Consider the following 12,982-nt stretch of genomic DNA (forward strand, 5'->3'; position numbering starts at 1 on the left):
CTAGTGTGACTTTAGCTGCCAGTCTGTCTTTCCAACAGATCATTTCCATTTGGAAGAAATGAGAGCCCTGAGTAGTCCAATAAGATCACTTCTTAGGCATTACTGGGTAGAAGCACATATCCTTCCTCCCCTGTTCTACAAAATTTAAGAAAAAGAAACTACATAGCTTCCTTCTCTATTATCTGGAAATCACCCCAGGATCTGATGTCTGCTCAGCACTTTCAGGTTCTTCTTTCTTCCCTGATCCCCAACCCTGCCCAGGCTCTCTGATCCCTATAAAAGGCAGGTGGAGCCTCCAGAGGAGCAGAGAGACGGAGACTAATCCAGAAACCTCTCTCTCTCTCACGCCAAAGCTCACGCCTGCACCCTCCACCATGAAGGTCTCTGTGGCACTTCTGTGCCTGGTGCTCACAGCAGCCACCGTCAGCTCCCAGGAGCAGGCTCAGTCAGGTAAAGTCCTCCTTCCCTCACGTTGAACTTCTAATTATCACAGCACACGTCATCTCAGCCTGGCTGCCTCGCCTGCACTTTGAAGATGGAGAACTGTGAGGTTAAGAAGCTGGGAAGAGCCATCACTAGTCACAGTTAGTCAGAGCCAGAGCCAGAACTGAATCCCCAGGCCACCAAGATCAGTCCCTATGATCTCTCCTGACACCAACTTTGGGAAGTGACCCTGAGTGCAGACACATCAACCTGCTCACATTGTTTGGGGAAGCTGCCCTTCCCACTATGGGTAGAAAGGACCATAGTAGGGTTCCTTGAAGTTTCAAATTTGGGATCATAATCCAGTGCAGCTTTTACAACAGGGATTGTGTAAGGATAAGACTGCAGAGGGTTCTCAGCATATGACCTAGATTTGCTGTAAAGCCCATGGGGACAACTAGCTGGGAAGCGAGGTCTTTGTGTTCTCCGTGTCAGGAGTTTTGAATTAGCAGAAGAGATTTCTCTGTTCCTAGTCCACAGTGAGGAGCCCCATTGTTCCATGGAGGAAACCGACTTGGGTAGCGTTTTATCTCTGGGATCTGGACTCAGGCCCTGGACTTGGCAATGGTGACTCCTAGGTCTTCTCCTGCCTTCTCCTTCCCTTGTGAGTGCACACATGTTTCCTGCCTGTCTCACTCTTGGCAATATTGTTTTCAGGTGCACCATTGATGCCAATCACCTGCTGCTTTAGCACTATCAACAGGAGGATCCCCATCCAGAAGCTGCAGAGCTATACAATCACCAGCACCCAATGTCCAAAAGTAGCTGTGATGTAAGTAGACCATGCCTAGCACCCTCAGGCAAGTGTCCCTCAGTCAAGAGGTCAGGATTCATGGCCAAATGTCCCAGATTCGGGTCCTTCACCTGTGCAGCAAGAGCTGATGAGGTCTAGGGACCCATGGGCCATGCTCCTGGGCCGACTTCTCAAGACCCTCCATCTAACCATGCCACCTTTCCCCCACAGCTTCAAGACCAAACGGGGTAAGGAGATCTGTGCTGACCCCAGTGAGAACTGGGTCAAGAATTCTATGACGCTCCTGAACCAAAACTCTCAAACTCCGAAGCCTTGAACCCTCGCACATGGCCTGAGAGTCAGAGCCTGAAGATAAACCTTCTGTGTATTTTCCCCAGGGGCAGTGTGACAGTATTTTACCCTAATAGATGAAAAGAGGTGCTTTGCTTATTAATTCAAAACACAATAATTCTTAATCATATTTAAGTCAATTATATTTTGACTTAATACACCAAACAAAGTGAATGTAAAATGCAAAATCCTGGTGATGTGGTTCTATTTATGTATTTATTTTGTCTATGAAGTCAAATTCCTGGCAACATGTCATTGTCCTCCCTCCCACCCACCTGAGGGGATTATGAGATCCATCCAAGGGCATTGATACATACACATTCTTCTTTATTCTCTATTTTGGGGGGAAACAGTGCCCTTTCAAGTCAAGTGTGTGCTTTATACTGTTATGTTTAAAATAATGTCATGATATGATTCTGGAATCTTCTATGGGAAAAATATATCATTTTAAGCTACTTACTCTTATTTTGCACATAGTAGCATTTAACTGAGAAGCAGAACACAGCTGCAGAGGTTGGAGTTGGGGTGTATGTTGCCACTCCACAGGATGGTTTTGGCTGGATTGGACTCGACTGAGGTTCAGGAAGAACTTGGTAGGAGCAGCTCTCCCTGTGTGTTAGGATCTCCATGCCCGTTTTTCTCAACACACCTATCTTTGCCCAAAGTCTCTCTCTTGGATCTTTTGCAACAGTCTACAAACTTTTCTCCATAAGCCAAATTTTCTCTATCTAGTTAAATCTCCAACTCAGAGTAATACCTCAGGAGTGAGACCAGACCTCCAAGGAAACTAGACGTCCATAACCCACATCCACTTAGGGCTTCTCACGAAGAGGACCCTTCAACATGACAGTCCTGAGGGATGGTGTATGTGATCTATTGCAGAGGAAGAGAGCTCTTCAGATCTGGCAGAAGGGGAAGAAGAGGGCAGGGGCTCGGAAGGAGGGATCCCACTCAGCTAGACTCTGAAAAGACAGGGGAGTTTGGGGTTTTAGAAAGGTTAGATCCAGATCATAGGGGCTCTGGAATTTCAGATTAGGAGGTTAGCAGATAATAGGGACTAGCTGCAAGTTTTCAAATAGCACAGGAGGAGAGTGACACATTTAGAGCCACACATCAGGAAGAACAACCTGGTGACCGGTGCATGAGGAAGGGAAGGGACTGAGAGCATCCCACTGCAGTGAAGCAGGAAGACGTCGAGGGTCTGAGCAAGGTCACATTGAAGGAGAAGTGAGGTGGAATGAGCCAGACACAGTGGTGCTACTGAGAAGGCTGTAAAGGGAGGACCAGGGGACTAGCGCAGAGCCCATCTCCTGCCATTTCACAAAGCAACTATTGAAAGTGATGGCAGTTCCGAGACTCAAAATTAATTTATCTCTGAATGTTTGTGTCCCTCCAAAACTCATGATCACATTTCTCCCCGTGTCTTAGTTCATTTAAGTGTCACTATAAAAAAACAAACAAACAAACAAAAAAACTGCGTTCGGACACTGGATAAAAAAACAAGTTTATTGGGCTGGTGACTAGAAACATGGTACTACCTCTTGCAAGGAGCCCCTGACTGCAGTAACCACATGGCAGAGAATCAACGAGGGAAATAGCTGTATGCAGAAGGGGCCAAGCACATGGGGTGGCCTTGCTTGATCACAACCCACTCTCCAGATAACTCATTCCTGTGAGATCCAAACTACTCCTAGAGACCAGCACTGATTCACGAGGGTGGAGCCCCATGACCCACCCTGCTTTCTACCAGGCCTCACTTCTTAGAGGTCCCACTACCTCCACATCGCCATACTGTCCCCAAGCCCTTGGGGACAAACCATATACAAGCCCTTGTGTTATGGTTTACATATAAGGGATTCCCCAAAATTGCCTCACGTGTGAGGCAATGAAAGAATTTTCAGAGGTGAAATGATGAGATTAATCAGTGGATGAACTGAGTGGCTGGGTAGGGTGAGGCTGGAGGTAGTAGGTCGCCTTTGGTTTTAATATTTTGTCCTAGATGGATGGAGCTCTCTCTCTCTGCTTTCTGGTTGCTATGCCCTCTGCCGTGATATTCTGCATCACTCTGACCAAGAGCTTATGGATTCGACTAACCGTGGGCTGAAATCTCTGAAACCATGAACCAAAATAAACTTTTCTTCCTCTAAATTATTCTTTGCAGGTATCTTGATCACAGTGATCACAAACTGCCTAAAACACCTGGCATCCATTGTGGTAGTATTAGGAGGCAGGGCCTTTGGGAGCTGAGTAATTCACAAGGGGTCTGCCCTTCTGAGTGATGTGAGCGCTCTTATAGAAGAGGCTGGAGGGAGCTTGTTCTGCCCTTTTACCTTGTGAGGATACATGCAATCCTTGAGGAACAGAACCTCGCCAGATATCAGATCTACTAGTGCCTTGATCTAGGACTTCCCAACCTCCAGAACCTAGAGAAATAAATTTATGCTGTTTATAAATTACCTAGCCTAAGGTATTTTGTTATAGCAGCAGGAATGGACTAAGACATCATGATCACTATATATATCCTCAATCCCAAGAACTTGCAAGCATCCATTTAAAGGCATGGTACCTTCTCTTCTTGGTAGCTTCTTAAGCTCAAGAGTCCCTATACTCCAAGAACCTAGTGACTTGTCTTTGAGACACATGATCCCCCCACATGGAGGCGCACAGACCAGACCCCTCATGAAGAGAAAAGAGATTTATTATCCTGTCGAACCAACCCCACAGGGCCTGGTTCAGGATCATGTGGAGAGATACCACAACTCCAGCATACTTAGAATCCCAGAAGGCAGGGGACGTGGATTCTGATCCCCAAACCTGACCTGACCGTTTCCTCTGGCGTTAAGATGCCCCATCCAAAAGTGGAGACAGGACTGTGTCACAGGAAGGAAGTGAGGGGATCCGGCCAAAGACCTCACAGATCCCTCTAGCTGTTACCCTCACTGGTCTTGAAAACATGGCCTTGTCTGTTAACAGGGGCAGAGTGGGGAGGGAAAGTGCTTGGAAATGAAAACCATAGAGTCAGGCCAGGGGCGCTGCTTATTGGAAAATCAGCCCTGAGTCTGACATCACCTGTCTGCAGACAAGTCCCCACCAAAGTTCAAAGTAGCACAGCCGAAGACCCAGAGCAATACAGCAGCAGAGGAGCAGATGGGTGGGAGATGGAGGGGGAAATTTTGCTTGTAAGAACAATGAATGAAGAAAATGGGAACTGAGGCTGGACCTATGTGAGGACACTTTATTTGGGAAGGGCCTTCAGGGATCAGGACTGAGGGGGCAGCAAAGTGAGATGGGGCAGAGGAAAAACAATACACACTGCATGGTCAAGGTCAACTTTGTGAGCAGCTGGAGATAGATGATAGACAGACAGATAGATAGACAGACAGACAGATGATAGCAGGCAGGCAAGGGCTCTATCCAATTCTAAACTCTTTTTTTCCACAGCTTCAAGGCCAAACTGGGCATATAGAAAATTGGGTCCAGGGTTCATCCTGGACCCCAAGTCCCAGAATCCAAAGGCATGAAGATTCACCCCTAAAATGGACATACAACCAAAAGACCCAACTCCAATTTCATTCACTTGTACTCTGGGATTATGCCATTACACTTCAAACCACTGTTGTGACTGTTGTCCAATGGGGTCAAACACTACTTAAATAATTATATCATCATTTTTTTAAATTTTATTTTCGGCTCCTAGCAATTGCCTATTTTATTTATGAAGAATTTGTGATCACGTAATAGTTGTGTACATCATGTTTAAGGATAAAGTGCAAAATTACATATTAATTGAATTTAAAAGTCAAGACACAAAGAGAAGGAAACCCATACCCATCCCAGGGCCATGTCACACAAGCATCCAATTCTGTCTGAGTGGCTCCCTGACCCTGTGCTTCTGATGAGCTGCCGGCTCCGCATCAGGGCCTGCTTTACAATGGAGACAGTTCTGACCCACACGGCATCAGGGTCAGCCTCTCCTCCCTGCTTCCTTGGAAGGTTTGGGAAGCAGGCTCATAATTTGTTATCTTCCCACAGCTGATGTACATGTGATAAGGCATGATTTTAAAGCAGCTGAGATTTTTATATGTGCCCTGACTTGAATATTAGTGTCTGAAAGTCCACACCCTTCCACAAACTGGTTCTTATCTGTAAGTTCCAGCTCACTACTTTGTAAACTGGGGACAAAGAACTGGGGCGGTCACCACCGAGGGCTGCTCCTCTGAGGTTCACCTTGACTTCACCCTGGCTCGGGCAGACGGTTTGGGCTGTGACTCAGCACCCTCTCTAGGCTTCTGCTTGGTGTGTGCTACTTTTTTCTTTCTCTCTTCCCGCAGGCTCTGCCTTGGGTGAGGAGCCCGCTACTTGCCTCACTTCTCAGAAGTGTGGAGAAGTGAGCCCTCGGGGTAAGAGCTTTCTACCAAGGCTGGGTGGAAGCAGATGTTTAAACCGCTCCTTCCGGTGGTGGACTCCGGGAGTTATTCTGTAAGCTTCTAAGGTTGTTCCAGGAGAATCAGTCCCCACTGCTCACAAGGTTGACCTTGACCATGTGGTTTGTATTGTTTCTCCTCTGTCCCCATCTCATTCTGCTGCCACCTGGGTCCTGATCCCTGAGGTCCCTTCCCAAATGTGTCTGCACATAGGTCCTAGCATCAGTTCCTGTTTTACTGATTCATTATTTTATACAGACAAAATTTTCCCCCTTGTCCTTGGTCAATGTCTGGATCTTGACTAGCAAGTAGCCAGGGGTCAGGGCCAGCATACTTGGTTGGTGCACTCACTGGGCCTGGGACCAAGATCAGGGACTAAAAAAAGGCGTGTTCTTTGGCACCAGGGCTGGGTCCCAGTGGGTAGTTCACAAGTCAGGATGGATAGGGATGGTACTCAGTAGCCACGTGGCTAGGAAAATGATGACATAGAAATGAACTGAGCAAATAAATAAATGGATCAAAGATCATGGAAGTCAAGTCATTCACTGTTAGAAAAGTTTCCTAGAAATGTGGATTATTGGAAAGAAAAGGTTAAAAAAAAACTTGTGCTATTATTTATTATATTAACCTAGAATTGGAAGTTGTGGTGTGAACCTATGGTAAAGATGGGTGGATGAATAGATAGATAAACAAATGAGAGATAGATAAATAGATAGATAATATCAGGCAAGCAAGCATACAGGGTATAGAGATAAACCTAGAACTAGACACACACTCACACACAAACACGCATATTGGTTATAGTCACTGAGAAAACCTAGAAATAATGACAAACATGTAGCAATATGAACACCAAGTGCCCAATTTATAAATACTCCCCACTAAAGAAATCAAGAGCCCCTGGGATAAAGGGCTGACTCTAGAGTTGGAATATCTTATTGGATTAAAGAAAAACAAAGTATAGCTCTCAAAAACACACAAGAACCCGTTCAAATAGGCTCATGAATGTCAATCCGGAACAATAAATGCAATAATTTTCAAAATGCAAAATAATTATTTTAACCCATTGAGTAAAATCAGAGAAGGAAAAGTTATAACTTAATTGCTAACCAATAAATATAGAAGGAACAGTGGGGTTAGGGAAATGACCATCTGGTGACCATCAGAGTGACAATTGATTCAGGCAAGACTCCTCTGTGGTTGCTGAAACCAACAGGTGAGAATATAATTAAGAACAGACTCAGAGCTGGGGTTGTGGCTCATCGGTAGAGCGCTTTCCTAGCATTAAAAATAAATAAAGAAAATAAAGGTATAAAAAAATACAATAACATTAAAAAGAACATACCACTGACATAGCCTCAAAGTCTCTCCCCATACATAACTAAGAAGAACTTATTAATTAATAAGCACATAATACTTATTAATTGACACATGTCATTAATAAGAGAAGAGAACTGCAGATAATATTTAACCAAGTAATAAAAGTTAACATCACCTGTAATGGGACAGATCACGTGGGGCTCCTGGGAGTGTCCACTGAGAACACAGCATTGCTTCCAATAGTCTCCTGCCAGAAACACACGCGCTGGACCTAATCGTGAGAAAGCCCCAGACCAGTGAAACCAGGAGAGATTCTACTGAGTAACTGGCCTTACTGTCCAGCTCATAAAGACAAGAAAAGACTGAGGGACTGTTCATATTGACAGAGACTAGAGAGACAGGACAGTTAAGTACCTCCCACGACCTTGATTGGATCCCGAATCCATAAAGGACATTGTTGGGACAATGAACAAAATTTGAATGGGGTGTCTGGATCAGATAATAATGCTGGACTGATGTTAATTTTCTGACTCTGGTGTTTGTCCTGTTGTTCTGAAGGAGAGTACTTTTCTTTTTTCTTTTTTTGGTTGGGGGGGTACCGAGGATTGAACCCAGGGGCACTTGCCCACTGAGCCACATCCCCAGCACTGTTTATTTTTTGTATTTTATTTAGAGACAGGGTTTCACTGAGTTGCTTAGCACCTCGCTGTTGCTGAGGCTGGCTTTGAACTTGCAATCCTCCTGCCTCAGCTTCCCGAGGTATTGGGATTACAGGCGTGTGCCACCATGCCCCGGCTCTTTGCTTTTAAGAAATATACATTGAAGCACTGAAGGTAATTAGGCATCCTACCTGCAAGATAAGCTCAAATGGTTCAAACAACTCCACGGATGAATAGGTAGGTAGGTGGTCATATATATAGATAATTTAGATAGAGATGGATATTACATATTTTCATGTGTCTATGGATGAATGGACGGATGGATGGGAAGAGGAGAATGTGAGCCGTTTACATCTGGTATTGCAACACCCACTGTCGCCCATTTGTTTTAGTTCACCATTCTGATTACATGTATACTCCCACCTTGTGGTTTTAATTTGTGTTTCTCACATGACTAATGAGGTTGCTCATCTACTCAAAAGTTTGTTGAATATATTATTTAATGAAGTTTTAATTGAATTCTTTCATCTACTTTTGTTTAGATTGTCTGGGGTATTTTTGTTATGAATTAGAAATATTTTCTGTATTCCAAATAGGAATCCTTAGCCAGACATATGAATTGAAAAAAAGTCTTCTCACAATCTGTGACCATTAAAAATGGTCTCTGATGAAAACAGGTTTATAACTTTAACAGAGTTCATGTATCATTGTGCTCTGTTATGGACAATGATTTTGCTTTCTGTTAAAAAATATTTTTAAACTCAAGATCATGAATATATTCTTAGGATTTCTTCTAAAAACTTTTTATTCTGTTCACATTTAGAGCTGCAATTCACCATTAATTAATTTTTGTGCATGCTGAAAGGTAGGGGACAAGATTTGATTGTTCCATATGAATTTCCCATTAATCCAGAATTGGTTATTCCGAAGGCTATTTTTTTTTCTAACTATTCAGAAGTACAAACTTTGTTATAAATCTAATGTGCATACAAGTATGGTCCTACTTCTATACCATCTAACCTGTTCCCTTGGTATATTTATCTATTCTAGGAGCAATGGGATAAGTTCTAATGACTATAGCTTTTTAATCAGGATTAAAATCTGATAGCATAAGTTCTAAAACTTTGTTGTTCTTTAAAATTCTTGACTATTTTTGGGTTGTTTTTTTTTTTTATTTCTTCTAAAGTTGAGAATAATCTTATTGATTTCCATGAAACCCTTGCTTGGATATTTTTAATTAATTAATTAATTAATTTGATCTAATTTGTTATATCTGCAGGTAAATGGATGGAATTGGAAAATGTTATGCTAAGTGAAGTATGCCAATTCCCCCCCCCCCAAACCAAAGGACAAATGTTTTCTCTAGTAAGTGAAGGAATTTTTCTTGGATTTTAATTGAGATGGCATTGGGTTTGGAGAGGAACTGACAAATTGATCATATGGCCTCTTCCAATTCGTGTGCATGGGCTTACCTTCTTTAACTCCTCTCAATAATGCTTAACAATTTTCTACACATTCATTGCACGAGTCTTGTCAGAGTTATTCTTTAGTATTTGAGGCTTTTATAAGTCTTTGGAAATTATGTCACTTAAGAAATGGCCTTACTTAATGTCAGTCACCTAGGTATAAAAGTAAAATCAATTTTTGTATTATTAATAAATAGGCTAAAGTTACTTATTAACTATAATAGCTTATCTGTAGACGCAGATGTCTTTCAGACAATGATTCATGTAAAAACATGACAGTTTTACTTCTTCCTCTATAATCATTATAATTCTATGTCAGCACAAAATTGCCTTGTGCTGCAATTCATGAGGCGCTTCATGCGACGTTGATGGAAGTGGACATTCTTGTCCTGGCCCTGCTCACAAAGGAAAGTTCCAATATTCTATATTAAGTGTCATGCTTGCTAAAGGATATTTATAAAATACTCTAAAGAAATTTCTTATACTTCCTTGTTTGCTCAGCTTTTTTGTTCCCCCTTTAGCATAGATGACTTTTGAAATTTCAGATGATTTTCTATTCAGAGAATTGGAATTTTTTTTCCTACTTTATTTTGTAATTGTGGTGAAACACATTCATTGGTTTTCCAATTTTCAACCAGCTGGTATTTCCTCTGGTCAAACCAACCGAGTGACAACCTATTCTTATTTCGGACATGGCTGGGTTCCATTTGCTAAGATTTTTCAAGCCCCTCTACAGCTAGGACCATAAAAGATGTTTCCTTCTACGTTGGGGGTTTCATTTTCTATGCTATTTCTAATTCTTGAGCTGAGTACTTAGATTATTCATTTGAAGCTCTCTTTTTTCATAGACTCATTTAAGTCTAGGAAACTTCTAAACACAGCTTGCACTCTATCCCCACAAATTTTGATATGACAGACACATTGTCATGATTTATTTCAAAACATATTTTCAGGAAAGATTTATTAAAGATTTCATCATTAATCTGTGAATTATTTAGATGAACATGACTAACTTTTCAAGCTTTGACATATTACAAGAAGTAATCATTTTGCTATTTGTTTTAATCTAATTCCACAATGATTCAATATATATATTCTTTATATTTGCAAATATTTTGTGTTTATTGAGACTTGCTTTGTAGTTCATCATACAGTCAGTTTGATGAATGTTTCCTGTGTATCTGGGAAAAAAAAATTTACATTCTGCAGTGGTTGGGTGTCAACACATCAAGCGGGTAAATTGTATTCATAGTGTTGTTTCAATCTAATGATGTCTTCAGAAAGACAAAGGCTGAGTGCATTTGTTACCAGAACAATATTTCACTGTAAAAAAGTCCAAAGACTTATGGGAAACCATTCAGCTGGAAATACAGATCTTAGGAGAGGTAAGAAGAGCACCCTAAATGGTCAAGAGCAAGGTCAGAATAGCCAGCATCTCCTGCTGCTTTACACATAGTTCTCAAGACCTTGGTCTATGCGGGAAGCCAAGAAACCACAAATAGATATAGAAAGGTTAGGGAGCAAGAACTTAAAATGCCATTTACAGATGACATGATCATGCATATCAAACTCAAGAAAACCTGCAAGAACTACCAGAACTAATGAGTGCATTGTTCAAGACCAAAGAAATTTAAGTTAATACACAGAAATTAGTTGAATGTGTGTATATTAATAAAGAACAATTGGAATATTGGAAATGTCAAACGCCACCTATTGTATAATTGTAAAAATGTAAAATAGATAAGAATAAACTTAAAAAGATGTGTGCCATCTCCATAAGACTATTGTACATACCTAAGGGAAAAATAAATAACCTAAATAAATGGAGAGCTATAAGCCCCACTTACAGAGTAGAAAACTCAACAATATTTATCACTAAGCATCCATGTGGCATATTTGCCAGGTGATGCTCAGCCCTGATGTTGGTAGTTGTGGGCACTTGTCCCTGGACCTGGTCTAGCTAGATTCTAGAATGGCCCAGTAAACAATTTTATTTCAGGAACAAAAAAAAAAAAGAAAGAAAGAAAGAAAAGAGTCAAAACATGCATGATTACATCCCCCACTGTCCTTTTTTTATGTAGAAATTTATGTGAACATGCAAAGAACTAAGTATAGCTAAAACAACCTTGAAAAGAATGTAGTTGAAAAATATGCATTATCCGATTTCAGAAATCACCATAAAACAACAATAATTAGTATAGTGCTTTATTGGCATAAGAGTAGGCAACAGATCACTTGAGCCAAGTAGAGAGTTCAAAAAAGATTCTAGCAAAGTAGTTGCATAATACACATAGAATTTACCTATTTATAAAGATTAGATAGATAAATCTGCATTAGTCAGGGCTCTTCAGAGAAGTAGATAAGATAATGGATAAATAAAGAGACACAGAGAATGAGATTACAAGGAATTGGCTTACATGACTGTGGAAGTTGACAAGTCCCAAAGACCCATGAAGTGACTTAGCAATCTGAAACCCGGCAGAACCAATGGTATCCTAATTCCAGTCCAAAAACAGGAAGAAAAATCTCATGTCACAGTCCAAAGGCGAGCAAGTAGAAAATTCTCTCTCAATCAAAGAAGAGGCAGCCTTTTTTGTTTAATTCAAGCCTTCAGCTGATCAGATGAGGCTCACCCTCCTTAGGGAGGGCAATCTGCTGTACCCAGTCTCCCTATTTAAGTGTTAAGTTCATCCCAAAACAAACTCATGGAAACACTCAGAATAATGATTGACCAAATATCCTGGTACTCCATGGGTCCAGGCAAGCTAACATAAAAATCAATATCACACACACACACACACACACATACACACTCACACACTCACACATACATACACACATTGATTTGATTTTTGAGTAATGCAATGAAGGAAAAGAAAACTTTCAAGTAAATGATTCAGGAGTAATCGTATATAGAAAAAAATGAGTTCCTTTACCATACACAAAAAACTAATTTAGAATGGGTTAGCCTCCCAAATATGAAATCTGAAGCCAAAGAACACCTAGAAGAAAACATAGGTAAATGACTTAGGGTGGGAAATGAACAAAACATAGAACCCATAACCATACGGTAAAAATAGGCACGTGCATTGGACTTTACTGAAACCGAAAATAACTATTCATCGGAATAAGACATTAAGAAAGTAAGAAGCCAAGCCAAAGACTGGAAGAACTTATTTCATACCGTGTATGAAAAACACATTAATCAAGACTAGATAAGGAATTCTCACAAATTAATAAGAGAAAAACAACGATCTCATTAAAAATGGAGAAAAAAAATGTGAACAGGCCTTTCACAAAATAATTCAAATAATTTCACAAAATTATTCAAATAATGTATGAATATATTAAAAAGCAGCTCAATATTACAGGTGACCAGGAGAATGCAATTGAATACAAAATGAAATACTACTATCAACCCACGCTCACGTCTTAAATAGAAAACATTGATAGTTCCAAGCATCGGTGCAAGATGAAGCAAATCTCTTGGACATTGTTGGTGGGAAGTTTGGTAAACTGTTCAGCGGTTTCTCGTAAAATCAGACA

General features: G+C 41.0%; 1 protein-coding gene across 1 annotated transcript; it reads left to right on the forward strand.

Moving 5' to 3' along the window:
* The first annotated feature begins 317 nt into the window (after positions 1 to 317).
* LOC124100568 (C-C motif chemokine 8) lies at positions 318 to 2,032 on the forward strand. The gene is made up of 3 exons (XM_046456105.2): positions 318 to 450; positions 1,141 to 1,255; positions 1,448 to 2,032. The coding sequence occupies exons 1-3, from the start codon at positions 375 to 377 to the stop codon at positions 1,551 to 1,553; spliced, it is 297 nt and encodes a 98-aa protein (XP_046312061.1). The 5' UTR covers positions 318 to 374; the 3' UTR covers positions 1,554 to 2,032.
* The last annotated feature ends 10,950 nt before the right edge of the window (positions 2,033 to 12,982 follow it).

This window comes from Marmota monax, unplaced genomic scaffold (genome assembly GCF_021218885.2).
Source record: "Marmota monax isolate L192 unplaced genomic scaffold, Marmota_monax_Labrador192_F-V1.1 WCK01_AAM20220418_F8-fsc00317, whole genome shotgun sequence".
NCBI lineage: Eukaryota > Metazoa > Chordata > Mammalia > Rodentia > Sciuridae > Marmota > Marmota monax.

Bases quoted from the DNA above. Each gene is read 5' to 3' on its own strand.
- LOC124100568 (XM_046456105.2), top strand. From the start codon at position 375: ATGAAGGTCTCTGTGGCACTTCTGTGCCTGGTGCTCACAGCAGCCACC. The intron at 451-1,140 runs GTAAAGTCCTCC...TATTGTTTTCAG, and splicing joins CCAGGAGCAGGCTCAGTCAG to GTGCACCATTGATGCCAATC. The intron at 1,256-1,447 runs GTAAGTAGACCA...TTTCCCCCACAG, and splicing joins TGTCCAAAAGTAGCTGTGAT to CTTCAAGACCAAACGGGGTA.